This window comes from Fringilla coelebs (assembly GCF_963513975.1).
Source record: "Fringilla coelebs genome assembly, chromosome: 5".
Classification (NCBI taxonomy): Eukaryota; Metazoa; Chordata; class Aves; order Passeriformes; family Fringillidae; genus Fringilla; species Fringilla coelebs.
In genome coordinates, this window is record NC_140033.1 from 34853157 (window position 1) to 34871020 (window position 17864).

At 37.3% G+C, this 17864-nt stretch overlaps 1 protein-coding gene across 1 annotated transcript in view; it reads left to right on the plus strand.

Annotated features, from left to right (window-relative positions):
- The window catches only part of MYRFL (myelin regulatory factor like), a gene marked incomplete at both ends in the record, with an annotated part of 39396 nt that overhangs the window by 6442 nt on the left and 15090 nt on the right, over positions 1 to 17864 (plus strand). The window contains 12 exons of the mRNA XM_084205438.1: positions 208 to 298; positions 3229 to 3296; positions 3391 to 3649; positions 4443 to 4534; positions 6524 to 6671; positions 9815 to 10010; positions 10603 to 10679; positions 11188 to 11298; positions 11879 to 11969; positions 15145 to 15345; positions 15695 to 15803; positions 16258 to 16367. Of these exons, the coding sequence (XP_084061564.1) occupies positions 208 to 298; positions 3229 to 3296; positions 3391 to 3649; positions 4443 to 4534; positions 6524 to 6671; positions 9815 to 10010; positions 10603 to 10679; positions 11188 to 11298; positions 11879 to 11969; positions 15145 to 15345; positions 15695 to 15803; positions 16258 to 16367 (1553 nt within the window). The remainder of the gene's footprint in view (positions 1 to 207; positions 299 to 3228; positions 3297 to 3390; positions 3650 to 4442; positions 4535 to 6523; positions 6672 to 9814; positions 10011 to 10602; positions 10680 to 11187; positions 11299 to 11878; positions 11970 to 15144; positions 15346 to 15694; positions 15804 to 16257; positions 16368 to 17864) is intronic.

The following is a 17864-nucleotide window of genomic DNA, read 5'->3' on the forward strand; positions in this document are numbered from 1 at the left end:
TCTGCAGTGCCCCTGCACATTGTTAATTACTCTGCATTTATCATCATCCTTTTTCCCAGAGTGACTAAACCAGAAGCTTAACCCTTTTGTTACACATGAGACAGGACCAATTTGGTTTTCCTTTTTGCAGGACCGTTGGCAGCATCACTAATTCTAAAACACTGACAATTCTCTCTGAATTTCTGTCTTTTTTACTTTTAACCTTAGGGCAAGATGTCCATGGAGCCTTGGAAAATCCCATGGTGGATACAAGCCTGTTGGAAGAATTCATTAGTAGTGACATAGAGTTTGGAACTTTGTAAGTATTATAGCAAAATGTACTTCCTCTCCTTAGCCACAGCTCTTGAATTGTTTTATTTGTAGATAAAAACAATTTATCTATGCCATGATGCAATCTGAGTTTCAAGAGGATTTTGCCTCTGTTGGCATTGTTTCTTGAAGCTGCATAGAAGGACGTAGAAAAAATGAACTACAGCCAGTAATGGAAATATGGTAGTCTTCTTGTTCAATGGAATGAAGGATAATAAAATCTGAGTTGATTCACAACCGTCAAGCTAATTGTGAAATTAAATGCAGAACTGTTACTTTAACGTTCCTGTAAGTGCTAATTTACTGTTTATGTAGAGAATAAGTGATAAAAGTGAGACTACTGTATAATAAATTGAGAGAATGACAGAAGTCCCCCAGTCTGAAGGAAGCAGAATACTTAGAACAGAAACTGTCCATCAGTCTCTTTTGAGACTAACTTTAAAACTATCAAAGGATACATAGTACAAAGGCTTATGGTCAGGGGTGGAAAATTATGTAGTATAGATTTATCAAAGACTTAAACACCAAATCTTTCATCTAGGCAACTGTCTAATGATTGTTGTTCAAGGCAAAATACTATTAATAGGGTGACACTTGAACTTGCCAAGAAGCAGAGCAAGAAGGGATGTTTTAAAAATAATTAAACATGGAAGTTTTCATTCTAGACAGACTCAGCAGCACATGTTTACCTAAAGTGGGCCAAATAGGCTCCTATCTGCTCTAAGTCATGGATAATGAATTGATTCTCTTTGCCCACACTGTAAAATAAAGAAGAATGAGGAGAAGATTGTATGTAAATATCCATAACTTTTATTTTTAGAGTGAACAAATGTGTTTTAGATTAACATTATGGAACTCCTGTAGTTTAAAAATGTTATTATTTTGCTTTTATACATAAAGTATATCCAAAATGTAAATGGCTATTATGTAGCTTAAGTAAGTTAGGTATTATAGTTACACTGCTACAAAGTACTTACATACAAGAAAACCATCTGTAAAACTATTATGTTTTTGAAGCCGAACAGGATTTTACACTTACACTAGAGTTCTATTATGTTATTCATGGGATTAAAAACATTTACTGAATCATTAGATCTGTGCAGGTCAAATTATTAAGCATTTGTCTGTAGTGCAGAAAATTTGTGCATAAACAGAACAGAATATCATAAAGGAACATGTCAAAATACTTCAAAGGAGAAAAATATTAAAAGCCTCCATATATACATACAAAATGCAAAACTCCATAATGTCATGTGCAATGAAAAAGGTGCAGTTACCACCAAGGTCTTGGGTGTACCTTGAAATTTCCATTAAAGATCATCTTGCATCAGAAAGGCCATCGGCATTACATTTATTCCTCTCTCACATTACATGTGAAGCACGATGTGATTTCTTCATCTTTTTCCACAGTAATACCTTCCACATTATCAGTGAAAGGAGAAAAAGAGTTGCCATGTCCTTTGCTGAGTAGGCATTTCATTGATATACTATGTTTGTAATGTAGAATCATTTAAACTACAGATTATTTTCTCTTCCTTCAAAAAGCCCAGTATCAGTTTCAGTAAAATTCTAACTTGGAGATATATCCCTACTACCTCTCTGCTTCCTAAATATTTTCTCCTAGAAAGTGTCTGTCTCTCTATTTTACTGATATAATCTACATTAAATCAGAAATCAAGTACAAAGACAACACTTGAAGTCAGAATATGAACTGAATGTGCAGAGGGGAAGTTTTAGACTTTTACGTACATATCTTTTAAAATTTTACAAAGCACAATTGGAGTTTAGTATATATGGATCAAATATCCCACAGGAAAAAAAATTAAAATGAAATATTTACTAACTATTCAAAGTTGAAAACAAGGTTTAGAGTGTTGTAGTCACGGTATTTAAAGCACCAGAGAATCGATTTTGAAGGAAATTAAAGAATATACTAATGTGGAATTTTAAAATTGATTCTTAAAGGGGAGCCATGTGGTTGAAGCTAACCCAAAATGCAGGGTTGTGGACATAACATGGTAGAAGACCAGTAGCAATACCATTAAGAAAAACACACAAGCACATGTCAAAAGTAATAGGCAGTAACCAAAAATGAAACTGCTCTCTTTAATGCTATCCAAACTCAGAAATATAAAATCTGCAGTGGAAACAATAGAGTGAAAATTTTCCATTGATGCTTGAAAATATTTGCTCTGTGTGTGTGCCTTTTGAGGATGAGGATGTCTCTTTAAGGATTTTTATTTTATTCATCTTCTGAGAGAACACTCAGCTTTGGTACAGGAGGTGTTTCTCATTAGATTTTTGTCATCCTTCCTCTGCTGCAGCATTTTTAGCCTAACATGCACCTTAAGACTTGTGTTTCAGGTCAGGCTTCAGAGCAGTGTTTGAGCTGACAACTCAAAGGAAAGGATTGAGAATCCATTTCTTGAACCTCCATCTATTCCTAATGTAATAGAGGAAGCCTCTGTAGCTCCTTTGCAAGGCAGCAAGATGGCAAAGGATTTTCCCTTCCTTGAGAGAGATGAAGATGCCACAGATCCTTAACCATTAGTTTAGAGAGAATGGGGCTTAAATCCCTTGTGAGGGCCGTATGTTGAGAGTCACTGACCTGGGGGTAACTGAAGAACCATCCAAGGGAAGGAGGATTGAAATGAGCAGGTTGTGAAGGGGGTGTTGGCTGAGAAGGGATGGGGATTGGGTCTTCCTTCACAGCAGAGGGGCAGAGGGCCAAAGGAGGTGGTCCGATGAAGTGTAGGTGACGTTGCTCCTGTGAGAAAGGGCAGCAAACATGGTGAACAATGCTTCCTGAAGACCCTTGTCAGTGGCCTGGTGGTCCCCCTCCACTTGCTTTCGGCATTTGTTGTTGTTGTCCTCTGTGTCTTGTTCCAGAAGAAATTAAAATCTCTTTTTTATCCCCAGGCAAAGCCAGTTGCCAGACTCCCCACCCGACTCTGGCTCAGAACCGTGTTCCCCACCACAGCTACAAAGTAGGTGCCATGAATTTGGCCTTTCCCAAGCCTGTAGGAAGATCTCCAGCTCCTCTTCCTTGTTCTTATGCTCTTCTCTGTTTATTTCTCTCAGCCCCATGGTGTGATGCTGTGTGGCCCAGTGGGCTGCAGCCTCCGCTGCCGTGCCCGCCTGTGGGGGCACCCAGCAAGCTTCCCTGTGGGTTCATGGAGACTTACCCTGACCCCAGTGCCATGGGGTATCCTTGTACCATCTCCCAAGGCTGCTGCCTGAAGACAGAAAATGCTGTGACTCCATGGAATCATTCTACATCCTCCAGCTGTTTGGGTTTTAATTATTCATACTTCCAGCCTAATGCATCTCAGATTTCTGGGTAAATGACAAAGCTTTTATGCAAAGGGTGAGACCTGCAAAAACCACTAGAACTAGTTTAAGACTGGTTGTAAATCCCTGTGGGTGTAGGATTTTCCACAGGATGGCAGTGTTTAGACATTTTTGAGACACCTGTGGTTGAGGGTTCTTTAAAATACCTTGATTGAAGTTTAGATTGGAAGTAGTACTGCATTTCAATTTTTAAAACAATAGAAAGCTAATGAGAAACCAACAGGGTTTTCATAAATGGATTATAAAAATATTGAGGTGTTTTGCAATACCTGTTGTAAAGATTTGTGCATGAGGATCTTCTAAGTGTTCTAGCAAATAACATAAGGGAAAAAGAATTGTCATATCTATGCAAACAAGTGAAGCAGTAACTGTATACTATCTGCTATATTAACCCACCAATGTGTTCTGCATACTCAATTATTTAAAATGTTCTGGTATTTTAGCATTAACTGGTAAAAAGTAAAATTATTCAAGACAAAAACTGTGATTCTAGTGAAAATGTCAGGAAACTAAACCCCTGCCACTTATGCACTGTATGAATTTTTAAATGGAATTAAGTTCTTTATTCATGTGGAATAAAAAAAATAAATTTTGGAAGGAAAAAATTGGATAATTCAGCTTTAAAATCCCACCAACAGTCTCCTCCCTCAGCAAATCAGAATTTGGATGGCAGTGCAGCTAAAATGAGATAAGAGGTACCTAGGTGTTCTTTTGTTATGATTCTGTAATATCTATATTTAAACTTATAAAGGAGTAACACAACACATGTGTTTTTACAAAAGTATTTCTGCAGCATCAAGCAAAAAAAGGAAGCTCTCCCAATTACTAGGAGATGGGATTGATTCTCCAGTGCAGTCTCAGGATTCCAGACAAGGTGAGCAAGTGTGTGAAGAGGAAATTTAATGTTTTATGCCACAGACAAGTGAATACTTGAGGAGCCCAGCTCCTGCTGGCTCAGAAAAGGTAATGATATTGGTGGTCTGTACTCCACTACTCAGTTTGTAGGGAACTTTAGTTTCTAGTTACCTTTATGGAAAACCAGGATTTATTTCTATTTTGCAAAGAGAGAAAAGCATTAGAGGTTCATGTTTCCGGAGGCTTTTCTGGGTAGAATATTCTGCCCTTTTCCATATGTGGACCTCCACCACAGAAATTATAATATTTCTTGTTTACTTTGCTTGGAACTAACTTGACTGGGCCAAGAAACAATTTTGGGTCTGAACAGGGAATTAGTGGGGTGGATGAGCAAAGAGATTGCCATTTCCCATTGTCTCCTCCACTCCATGTTTTGTTTTCTACAAAGTATATGCATGAGCAAGCTTGGCAAAAGCTGTATGCTCTTTACCACCTTCCCCATATTGCTTTGGTTCATTGTTTTATCAAGATAAAAAAAATAAGCTCATACCAATTGATACAAAAAACCTTATCAGGCATGTACAGAAATGAATCAGCTTCTGTGAAGTGTGAGGCTCTCTCTGAATGAACAGTTTGTAATGACCTGTTTACCTGAGGAATTTTACCCATGTCTGTTAGTGAAAAATCTGAGTGGCTTGTTATTTCTTCAGAGTAAGTTATTTGTCAGGATTAAATCAATCTTTTAGAACACATTTAATGAGTATCAACTGGATCTAGTAAGTTGCTTTTTCTTTCATATCTTTTGTTTAATCAGTGTTTCTTGATTGTGACTAGTCCTTTAATTCAACCACTGCTGAAAAGAGAAGACAAGCAGACTCTTCTATATCTGAAATTGCTCTTGCTGTTTTTAATACTGAAAGATTTAGCTTTGAAACAAGCTTTCTTTGGGTGTCATTCTTAATAAAATCTCACTGACAGATACATTGGAAAAAGAACAGATATGGGTGAAAATGGCATGGGGGTAATTTAGAAGTGAGGTGTGAATTTCTTTACTGTGGTGTTCTTCTATCTATCTATCTATCTATCTATCTATCTATCTATCTATCTATCTATCTCTGTCTCTATCTATCTATCTGTCTATCTATCTCTGTCTCTATATCTATCTATCTATCTATCTATCTATCTATCTATCTATCTATCTATCTCTATCTATATCCATCCATCTATCTTGTCTCTGCTGTATGTCAGAAGTGAGGATTTGCAAATGAAGCTTGGGCCTGAAGTGATTCTGAAGGCTGTTTTACTGTGCTGTCGCTGGCTGTGGATGGATTTTAGTTATATGCTCAATTACAGATTTTCTCCTGTCCTTACTGTACTCTATTTATCTGTCTCTCTTATCACATTCTCCTCTGTCTTCATAAAATGTATAATATCTCAGAGAATTGGGGCTGACCCTGTCTGTCAAAGAATTCTCTAATGTAGAGGCAGAAAGCAGTAAGGAGATCGACCAGATGCAGTGGTGAATGTGCTTGCTATTGGAAAACTGTGCCTCCTGTAGTATATTCTTCAATTCAAACTTGTAGTAGAGAGAATGGGAAACAAATGCAATTATTTTGCTTAATTGCTTCTTGCAGTGTTGCAGATGTGCACTAGAATTCTTAGCTTTCCTTCTCTTCCCGTTCCCCCTTCCCCCGAAGGAAACTATTCATCCTTTTGGAGAGAATAAAAAATAGAAAGTACTACTTGCCATGTCAATCAAACATTTGTTTTGCAAATCAGGAAAGCTGAAAAATTTATTAGAGCAAGAGAATATAACACAATCTTATGGAATAACTGCAAATGTTATAAAGGTCATGTGATTTATATATAAATCACATCTATATAGATATGCAATGCATTTGTGATTTATATGTATGTGCATTGATGTAAATATATTTGTAAAAATGTCTATGCAGGATTTTTTGCTAGTCCCAAAAGAAATAACAGAATTATCACTATCTCTCTACAGCAACTGTAAAGGACTGTGCTGCTGAAGTGCAAGAATATGACAGTGATGGACAGAATGCAGCTTTGGAAAAATGCTGTCAAGCTCTTACATGGCAACCGTATCAAACTTCTCAGTGGAACAGCTTATTTGACTCTAATTTTGAAAAACTGTAAGCACTGATGTTTGCACTTGAAAACAAAATTGGTTTCTTCTGGTTTTTTTTTCCCTTTTTTATCTGTTGTAGTTTTTGTAGGAAAAAATGATACAATCGGCATCCCTTGTTCTTACCAGAAATAAGAACAGAGAAGGAAGTACAACAGGTATGATGAAATATGAACTTGCAGGTGTATCAGATAAATTGAACTCAAAAACACTGGTTGAAATAATTGCCAGTTTTCCTGATTTCCCTTCAGGGATTTAGAGGCAAAAGAAAAGTGAGTTAAGATACCTGGTAACTTTTGTTTATTTTGTCAAATGCATCGGGGCAAATAATTACAAAGCATATGGCACCTTTCCCTCTAGTGGTCTAAAATATTAAAGGAAAACATTAGAAGTTACCAGTATTGCTTCTGGGCTCATATAACTTAAGTCTTAATAATTATAGATATGTGGGTGATATGCAGCTGTTCAGTCAAAGATTTTGATTTTTGCTGTGTTAATCAAACTGTAAATAATTTTTTTTTTTGGCACATGATGTGGAAAAGGTCATTCCAAATTCCCTTTACATCCCTGATTTTTCCATTCTAATACTTAGCATATGAACCCTTTTAACAAATTAACCCTTTTCTACAGCATCTGGCTAATTCTTCGTGATTGGTGCAAAAAGTTTGTCACTGTCTACACGGGACTTGCATAGCACAGTAAATTTTAATGCTCCTCTCACCCAACCTGCCAAAACGTCTCATGGGATCTGGGTGCATATCAGTGTCACTGCTGGACACTGATGTTCCCTGTTTGCAGAGGGGATAGGGCATTGTACATCTTACTATGCCCCACACAACCCAATCAGGTAGTGATTGACGTGACAAGAGAGTAGACCTTTACACTCTTTGGACCCAGAAACCTCCAGCTGTGAATTTGTGATATGAGCATTCACTCTAAATGAAGGCTTCCAACTCCTGGTTGCCCTGTCAGTCAATGGCTACATGAGAGCTGTGTACTGATGGTGGGAGATTGCTCTCCTGCCACTACCCAGTTAGCTGTTGCTTCCCATACAACAAAAATTAAGGTTCCAGGCACATTTCTTTGTGAACCAAGATTATGTGATGCTGAGCAATAAAATACCCCAATACATGCTCTGTTGCCATGACTGTGGGAGGGGACTGAGGTGGTATTTGCAGAGGAAGTCAGTATTACTTTTAAGTGAGGTCAATGGCAGTGCTGTTGTTCCATGATGCACTGTAAATACAGCACGTTGCACAGATTTTCTGAGTAGGGATCCTGTATTCTGTTGGCCTCAAAACACTCTCATTGCTTAGCATAGATGGATTGATCCCATGCCTTCAAATTGCTGCACCCGTTTGAGGGGTATTTCTCAGGTCAATTATTATTTTCCATTTTATTCATAGAGTACTTGAACATTTTAGTTATTTTATTTTCACAACAAAAATGCTGTTAGCTGAGGTAGATTCATTAGAAAAGGTTACTCTACTGTTAATTCTGCCCTTCCTTGTGTCTGCTTGACACATTCTTGGCCCTCATCTGATATTGGTGGTGCTCTGTCCCAAAGATGTCTGAAGACAAATTCTGAATAGAAAAAGGAATTTGAAACATATTTCTAGTAGGGATGCTTGTGTGACAGGGATATCTATTACAATCTGACCTGAAAGTTATTCCAAATTTTGCTGTACTGCTTGGTATGACTCATCATTCTTTGTGGACTAAGAACAAAATATATGTTTGCTCTTATTTACTATAAATGACATACTCAGAAAGTTATAATATGAAATTGCTCTTTGGGAGCCATTGTTCCAAACACTGCAACTTGGAGACGTGGGCATTTGTAGTCTCCTTCTCAAGCTGCTTTCCTGTGTGTAGGAAAATAGTCAGAAAATGCATTATAAATCAGCTAATGACCTTGCTGACACCTAAATATGAAAACCTACTCTTTTCCCTACTATGAAATATACTAATTTCCTAGATACATAAATTAAAAAAAAAAAACTATTGTAGGAAAAACTCAGTAAGTTTTACTTCTTTAATAATGATGATTTGAGGAGATGGTTGAATCTTCATTATAATTTTAAATATGAAGTAACTCATGACTTATTAGTTCTGAGGTAGTTGAAAAGTAGTTCCAAAGTAGTTTTCTCTTTATTCCCTGTCCCAGGAAATCAATAGTTGTTTGAAAGGGAACTTCTGTTCATAATTTATAAAACAATAATAAGGCCTGTATATATCCTATGAAGTCTGAACATTTTTATTTTTCCAAATAATAATGGAAGAGTGATGAAAATCCATCTTCAGTAATTGTGTTAATGAGGGGTTCTTAGTAGCATCATACAAGATTATCATTATCAAACTTTCATTAACAAGAAAAGCCAATGTCTATATAAGAGAACCTTGCCATGTAGTTATTTCAGAATTATCCATCACTTAAGTCAGAGGACTGGAAACATTGTTGGGATGGTGAGTTCACTGTCTCTAATAGAGCTTTTGATACCTTTCCTTGTTTACTGTGAATCCCAGACACACAATACTCTTTTTCTTTGGATGACAAATTGCCCTTTGAAGAAATAAAATAGAGTTGCTTTAGCCAGAGCAGGATGGACCACTTAAAGTCAGGCTGGAGGTTTGGTACTGATAGTTTTTCTGTTAGCTTAAGGAAAGACTCATTGGAATCCCAGTAGCTTCTGCAGAAGCACTTGCTGTGGGAATTTGTGAGCAAAGTGGGGAGTCTTGCTGGCTCATTAGCTCACTGTTGTCTGGAGCACTAGCTGCAGACTGTGGTTTGTAGCACTGTTATAAAGAATTATTGAATACGCTAAAAGGCTGGTTTGTGCTCTTAGGTGCTCAGAGTTCCTTTTTATCAGATTTGAAAGTGAGGATTATGCAATCCTCTCAACCTCTGGTTTCCAAACATTTTGTTTTCAGACTAGAATTAGAAGACATTTTATGTGTATTTTCATTACTATGCCTTTGACAGTCTAAGAAAATACTGCAGAACTGGGGATTGTAACGCTGTATTTTTAGTCCAGGTTTGTCACTAAAAATCAGATGGATTTTTGCCGCACATTTGTATAAAAGGAGCTCAAGACATCACTTAAGTATGTCAGTACTTAAAGTTGCCATTCCTTCTCCTTGTTTTTGTAGACCTGCTGTAGGATATCACATTGTCACAGATAAAGGATTTAATTTTTCAACAGCAGATGATGCCTTTGTGTGCCAAAAGAAGAATCATTTCCAAGTCACAGTTCATATTAGAGTCACTGGACATCCAAAATATGTCAAAACTCAGCAGGGGAGGAAACCAATAGAAAAGTTTTACTTGAAAGCTTATGGAATTAAGGCAAGTGTATCTCCTCTTTGAGATTATTAGTTATCCATGTAATGAGGTAAATAATTGAAGTAAACGCTTTTCTTAGTAATTTTTTGTCCAAGAACATGTAACAACCTTATGTAGGTTCTGTTCTCACGTTGAATATCTGCACTTATGCTTGGGCATGGAATGAGCTAGTAGCAGTCTGGATTCAGAAAGCATTTTTTCTTTTGTAAAGTAATGCACTTACTTTCATTTTTTTTCTCTTTCGAATTACATCTGCAGAAAGACTTTGGCCTTCAGATTAGATGTAAATTATCAGTTGATCAGCAGTCAGTTCCTCTATTGATTTCTATGTCATTCCATTAGAAATGAGTGCATTTTCAGTGTTTTAGGCACAATTTGCCTATTAATGTCTATTTCAATTTTTATGTGTTAAAAATTTTTATATTCTTTTATTTTTATATTATTTTATATTATTTATTAAATTATTTATTTAATGATAGTATTTAATTTATAATTTATGTAAATTATTTATATTATTATTTTATAATATTTTATATTATTTCATATATTTATATTTATATTTATATTTATATTGAAAATTATTTTTCTTTTATAGATGGAAGCTCCAAATGAAACAATTGCTATTGAACAGTCTCAATCAGATCGAAGCAAAAAAACTTTTCATCCTGTTAAGTAAGATTTTCAAGAAAATTATTCCATTTTGTTTCAATATGTATGATTGGTTTGAAATATGAAGTAGTTGTTTCTTGAAATCTTACAGTAGCTCTAAGGCAGTTTTCTGATTTTTATCCAGATTTCATTGTGGTTGCGCACCTAGAATCACAGTAGTGATACATACCTGGTCACACTTCATTAAGGGAAATTTTCAACAGCTTTACAGGCGTGTTAAATATGGCTATCCAAAATATTTATGTTAAGCTAGAAACACTTTTACACTGCTTAGAGCTGTATAGCAGATGCATTTCCAAACTTAAAAAATATCAGAATGTTCCTGTCCTATATGAGCATGAGATACATTTACAGTGCTGTTTAAGGGGGAGTGCCTCTGCTAGAAACACTCATGCAGCATCTCTCTGGAGCTCTGCCATTCTTGAGCTTTTAACTCACTGGCAGAATCACTGTTTGTTCTTCTGATCTCCAAATGTTAACTTCCTTGATCTTGTTTTCTTTTCTGTTTTAGAGTTGATCTGCCAGGGGACCAGATAACTAAAGTAACACTGGGACGGCTGCATTTCAGTGAAACAACAGCAAATAATATGAGAAAAAAGGGGAAACCTAATCCTGATCAGAGGTATTGCTATAGCTAGTTGACCTGTGTGTTAGAAGTAGAAAAGAGAAGGTCTACTTTAGAAAGGAGCCAGTATTTGTGAAAAATCTCTGCTATCAAATCTCAAGGTTTTTTTCAAATTCTGTAATACTTCTGTAATACTTGGTATGTTCTTAAAAGCCTCTTTCTCTGCAGTCACAGGATGATATGAGAATAAAACACCCCAAACTTCATCCTCATGGTTAGAGATAGTTTCAGGAAATCATAGCTAGAATAATGACTGACAAAATCAGGAAGCAAAAAAACCCAAATAATGACTATTTTCTTCAGGCAGGAAAGGCTTTCATCTTTGAAGCTTCATTACTTAAACTTGTAAATTAAAATTATTGTATTCTTTGCTAATTTGTAGTGGTTGTGGGGTTTGTAAGAACATATTTCTTAAGAGTGAAGGAAATGCTTTTTCTTTCATGTTGTAAGAAATACTTTTAAAAAACATTGTCTGTCTTTTTACCTGTCAATAATAACAGCTGTACTTAAAACTTTTTTTTTTCTGTGAGAAAGAATTACTTCAATTATTGTCTTGATTAAATCAATTTTAAATTAGATACTTCATGCTGGTGGTTGGACTGTACGCTGTCTCTCAGGACCAGTTCTACTTACTATCTGCACATGTCTCTGAAAAGATCATTGTGAGGGTAGGTATAAATTTATATTGCTTTCATGTAAAAGCATTTACTGTTTTGATATTCACAGGAGATTGAGGGGTCATGATTCTTGGGGATAAAAGTTGCCACTGAGTAAAAAAGATTGAGGAAAAAATCTACAGTTGCATATTGTATGAGTATGTTATCTTTTAATTATCAGAAATTAAAAAGGTTATAAGTAAAGCTATAGAAGGATTTTAAAAGAAAGTTTGTTATGAGTTCCAATATAAAATATATTGATTTTTTCAGACTTTTTTTTGTATTTCTAGTGAAACAATTTACTTCACTTGCCAGGAATTTTGTAAAACCTTTCATTAGCTAGTCTTCAGTTTCTGAGGAAGATGAGAAGGAAAAAAAATTAAGGAAAGAAGGTCAAGCAGCTCTAGGAAGTTTAAGACCTATAACTTTGATTTTCCAGTATGTTTCCAGAGTGTTCCATCTCTCCATTTGATGGTAGTAATACAGGTTTCATATCAACAAAAGGAAGAATAATCTCTTTTCCTCTTAACTGTTATTTTTCAGTTGCCTGCTTCACAGAACTTGTTTATTTTAGCACTCAGCTTTAGCTTACAGTTAGACTCAGAAAAGAGAAAAACCCCAGATCTGTTAGGTAACGAGAACTATGGAGAATTTGGGTTAGGAGAGAGAAAACACAGAGTCCCAGAATGAATGGGATTGCAAAGAGGCTGCCAAGGGAAGGTGGGGGCTGCTGAAAGCTTTCAGTCCTGGCCCCTTTTTCTTGCCATCAGTAGGTGGTGGCTAATGTTTGAACTGGGCATAGTCTGAAGTTCTAGTTATTTCTAGGGTGAATATTAAGTTTTGGGCTTAGAAAGATGGGAAATATGTAAGGTGCTGTGTAGTGGGCCTGCAAAAGATGGAGAGGGCCTCTGGAAGATTGCAGTCCACTGAACTTTTTCATGTGGGTCAGTTGGAGAGCTGCTTCTCGTTTGCATGGACTCTTCCCCGCCCTTGGCTTATGGAGAGGAGCAGGCTTGGCATTTTGGCTTGGAGTCAAGCAAAACCAAAACCTATGTATTAAGTGGAGTTAGGAAGAGGCTTCTAAAGAAAGTCTGTCAGAAGCTCTTAGTGCTGGCATTGTTTTGTGCAGGCCATTGCTTGCATCCTTTCTGGCAGCCCATCATCTGCCCAGGCTTATGACTATGGTCTGGTTTAGCCTTTGGGTTTGGGGAGAGCAAAAGGGCAAACCTCCAGCATGTGGGGTGTTGCTCAGGGGTTTCCAAAGGAAGATGGGGGCTTTCAGATGGTTTCAGTCCTAGCTCCTTTTTCATCTGAGCATCCTCTTGTGCCATAACCCCTCTTTCTGTAGTTACAGTTAAGTTTTGAGGGGGCATTATGGCCTGCAGCTCCTTTCTGGGTGGAACTGTGAAGAGACCTTGGAAACAATGTGTGGAGTTCAGCAGTTTTCTGCACGGCTGAGAAGTTTTATCCTCCTGGCTGCTGCTGTGGTTTTTGTGCTTCAGCTGGATGCTGAAGCAGTGTGTTTGCATCATTCCTGCATAGATAGTTATTTTCCTTTATTTTTCCATTAATTTCCACAGTCCTGTTTTCATCTGAATTTCTTTTTCTGGATCCGACAGTGTTACAGATATCATATCATTAATAATTTAGGGAAGCTGTTGAATTCTCACAAATGTCTCATTCTTGTTACTTTACAAGATATATATTTTAATGTAAGATTTAGAAATTTACATTTTCCCACTATTTTAAATATTAGATTCTTTTGAAATTTTGATCAAGAGGGCTCCTTCAACGCATGTGAGACAGTTCTTGAACAGGAATTAATGGAATGAGATTTTGCAAACCTGGCCACTATTTCAGACAAAGGAAAAAGAAGGCAGTAAGTCAGAATTATCAAAATGCTCTGGTCTGAAATGATGAAAATATCGACAGGAAAGATAGAAGGAAAAAAAAAGACATTTTTTAGCTGTCTAACAGGGCTTCAATGGCAGGGTAAAGCAAATCAGCCACTGGCTACCTTAAAGTGGCAAAGCCATGCAAGTGCACTGTGAGGAAAAGCAGCTCATCTTCTGTCCCTTTATACACTCCAACACAACAAAGCCACCAGCTGAGTGGTGCTTGTCAGGCTTATCAGATCATGCTCTAATTGTGACAAACAGTGGTGAATACACAGTGCCAGGCCTTGTAGCTGGCAAAGGCTTGTGAAAGCCTGGCTTCTTTTTATCATGATTGTGTTTTGGCCTGAATTCAAATTTAAAAAGAAAAACCCCAAAACAACAAACAACCCAAAATGAACTATTGGAATAAAATGCCTTTTCTTGTTGTACACATTCTGTTGTTTTATTGATGGCCTTTGAAAGACCCTGTTTCCTTGACATGAAATTTTCAATATGAGTTAATTTCAAAACATTACAGAGGATTTTATGAATCACATGTGTTTAATCTCTGTCTTGCTTCCTCTTTTCTGATTTCCAGTCTCAGCTAAAATCTAGTGGTCGATAAAGAATGACTATATGGTGTCACAGACATGTTTTATGAAAAATCCTTTCCTTAGGATTTTTCCTCCTGAGAAGCTGAGAGGCCTCAGGAACAAAATGTAAACAATGATTATCTGCTGCTGTGGAATGCAACAGGTGGATCTGGGATTGCTCTCATGTAGTTGTTTCTAATGAATGGCCAATCACTGTCCAGCTGTCCAGAGTGTCTTGGTCAGGCCAAGCCTTTGTTATTCATTCCTTTTCTATTCTTAGCCAGCCTTCTGATGAAATCTTTTCTTCTATTCTTTTAGTATAGTTTTAGTATAATATATATCATAAAATAATAAATCAGCCTTCTGAAACATGAAGTCAACATTCTTGTCTCTTCCCTCATCTCGGGACCCCTGCGAACACCATCACAATATGGCATAATGTCAAAGTTAAAATTTGGAAAGCTTTGGACATTGTCAATTTAGCTTAAGGTGCTAATAAAGTAGAATTCAAGAGAAAAAAGCATGAGGCCAGTGCAGCGTGAGCAGAAACCCTTAGAAATAACTCCACTCTGTTTTTTCCTGTTAGTGTGTTAAAAAGTTCTTGAATACAATTTCAATATTTAAGATTTGGCTTTTCATTTCCCCTGTATTTCTAATAGAATAAACAACGGTGCATCTATGCTATGCTGTATCTTTAAGCAAAAAACGTCCTTGCAGGCATCTAACCCGGGGCAGTTTGAGACGGACAGCGATGTGCTGTGGCAGCGAGGACCTGCTCCAGAGACGATCGCCTACCACGGCCGCGTAGGAATCAACACAGACGCGCCGGACGAGGCGCTGGTTGTGTGCGGGAACGCCACGGTGATGGGCAGAGTCATGCACCCCTCTGACAGCAGAGCCAAGCAGAACATCCGGGAGGTGAGGGCAGCCTTCAGGCCATGTGGGGATCGCTGTTCCCACACGTGAAGCAGCTCCTGTATCCTGGCTGTGCTAAAAGGCTGGCCCAAAGAAGGCAGATGTGCCATTGTGCTCTGAGAACCGTCGCCTGCAGCTTTGGAGAAGGCTCTCTGTGGGAGTTGTCAAACAGAGGGGTGACTGGCAGCACAAATACAATTAGTGCTCTGGTAGAGTGGAATGGGAAGATTGTCAGTATTCTTCTATGTGATGATTGGCCAAATGACTGTGTCAGGCTAGTTGCTCTCTCAGTGGTGTCCTAGATGCCATGCTTAATGTTTCAACATGTATATCTTGGTATTTTTCCAACTAGGTCGACACAAATGAGCAGCTGAGAAGAATAACACAAATGAGGCTGGTGGAATATGACTACAAGCCTGAATTTGCATCTGTTATGGGAATAAAAGATACCCATGAAACAGGTATAAATTCAGCTCTGTTCCCATTTTTCATTAACATCTACTGATATTTATTGTGCCATAGAGTCTTTTAATATCCTGCTATTTCATCCTCATTTTTTAAGTTATCACAATTTCACACTGTTGTTTATCTCTTGGGGCATAAAAATGCCAAAATTAGGTATTGCTTGTAATTTTATAACTTCTGTTTCAATTCTTAAAGATGGGAAGTTTATTATCCAGAAGTTTAATGAGAATGAAGTATGTGCTTGCAGACTTTTGTTCTTTCTGCAGAAAAATGAGAATTCTAAAGGCTTCTGGGTTTTTTTTTGTGGAATGGAGAAAATCCCTGAAATTGTGGATTTTCTTACCACAGAGGAATTCTAGATAATTTTTTTGCTTTGCCTGTAGTTTTTAGAATGGTCAGCAGGTATGCCAGTGTGTTTCCTGACATTAGTTTTTGTGACCTCCTGAACAGGAATAATAGCCCAGGAAGTGAAGAGTCTTTTGCCTGAAGCTGTTAGAGAAGTTGGAGATGTTGCTTGTAATGATGGAGAAAAAATAGAAAACTTCCTCATGGTTGACAAGGTATGGTCTTGAGGGAGAAAGTGGGGATGTGTATTTAGACTGTTCTTTCATCTGGGGAGCTGTGAACACATGCTATGTCCCATAAAAACTGTAGCCCCCCACATATATTACAGAAATGGTGTGTGATGAATCATTGAGAAAAACTGAACCACCAGCTCTTAGTAAAGGCCTGAATCTTTTAATAACAACAAGTATCTATATTAAAAACTGATTAGAATACTATTTACATATACAGTTAAAAAGTAAAAGCCCTAACTTTTCTGAATAGAAGTGGATAATGGTTTCATAGCATTGGTTCAACAAGTAGTACTCCAAAACATTATTTTGTGCTTAAGTGTTTCAGTTAATTAAGTGTTCCACAAGAGAATTAGCAATGATAGCATTCAGTTTGTTAAATAAAAAACTTCCTTAGTCTAATCCTGGTATAACCTCTACATACCAAATCCAAGTGCTAGCTCTGTGTATGGGGATTTTTTTTGGCAATCTGAAATGCTTTTCTTAGGTTCAAAATCATATGCTATGAAATGCCACACAAAATAGTTACCATGCTCATAGGCTGGAAACACTGCTGAGGTATTGTCCTGTGCTCTCTTCTCCTCCTTTTCCTGTGGAAATGCAACTGCAAGGGACTGTCAGTCACAGAGTGCAGTCACACAAGGCTGCAGACAGCACTTGTCTCAAGGCAGCCCCTCTGCTGAGGGCTGGTTCACTGCTTGCCAAAGTGCACGCGCTTCCCAGGTTTTTCCCACTTGCAACTGATAATGAGAAGAGGGAGGTTTTAGAGAAAGGTGACTTTATCTTGTCTGGATGATATAATGAACATAATCCTGCATTCATTACCATAATGCATTCTTTCATTATTCTATAGAAAACACCACCAAACTTGGAGAAAATAGCTACAAAAATATTGCATGTCAGCTGCCATCATTTGATAGGCTAGAAATAATTTAAATTTAATCTTCTGGGTTGTATTCCATATAAAAGAAGTATGAACTAGATACCTTGAATAAAGCTGTGGAAAGAGCACTTCTGGAGATACTGTTGAAAAGGAGACTTTTAGAAAATCTGCTCTATTTGGTCAGGGTTTCAGCCTGTAGCTAATTTCTATACTAGTAGAAGAGCAGTGGTGGTAGGTGACTCCAAGTTAATTTTACCCTTTAGGCTTTCCAATTATACAGTATGACACTTGTAGCATCATTTACATTTTTGAATGCCTCCAAAATTTCTTTGGGGTAGTCTGGTTTTTCATCAGGCAGAAGTTTAGGTTGGAGAATTGAGCTTTTGATTCATATCTCTTCCTTGCTGAAATATCACAGAAAATACCATCTCGAGTGCCTCACAGCACTGCCATTTGGGCCCATCATATTCCCTTTCTTCTCTGTACCTTGGGTCTCTGCTTGCCAGGATGTCTTCCAGGGATATGACCTACAAATAGAGAATGCCTACTTCCTATTCATGCCTGTAGGGTGTGATTCTGCTGTGTATGTGGTCCAAGCA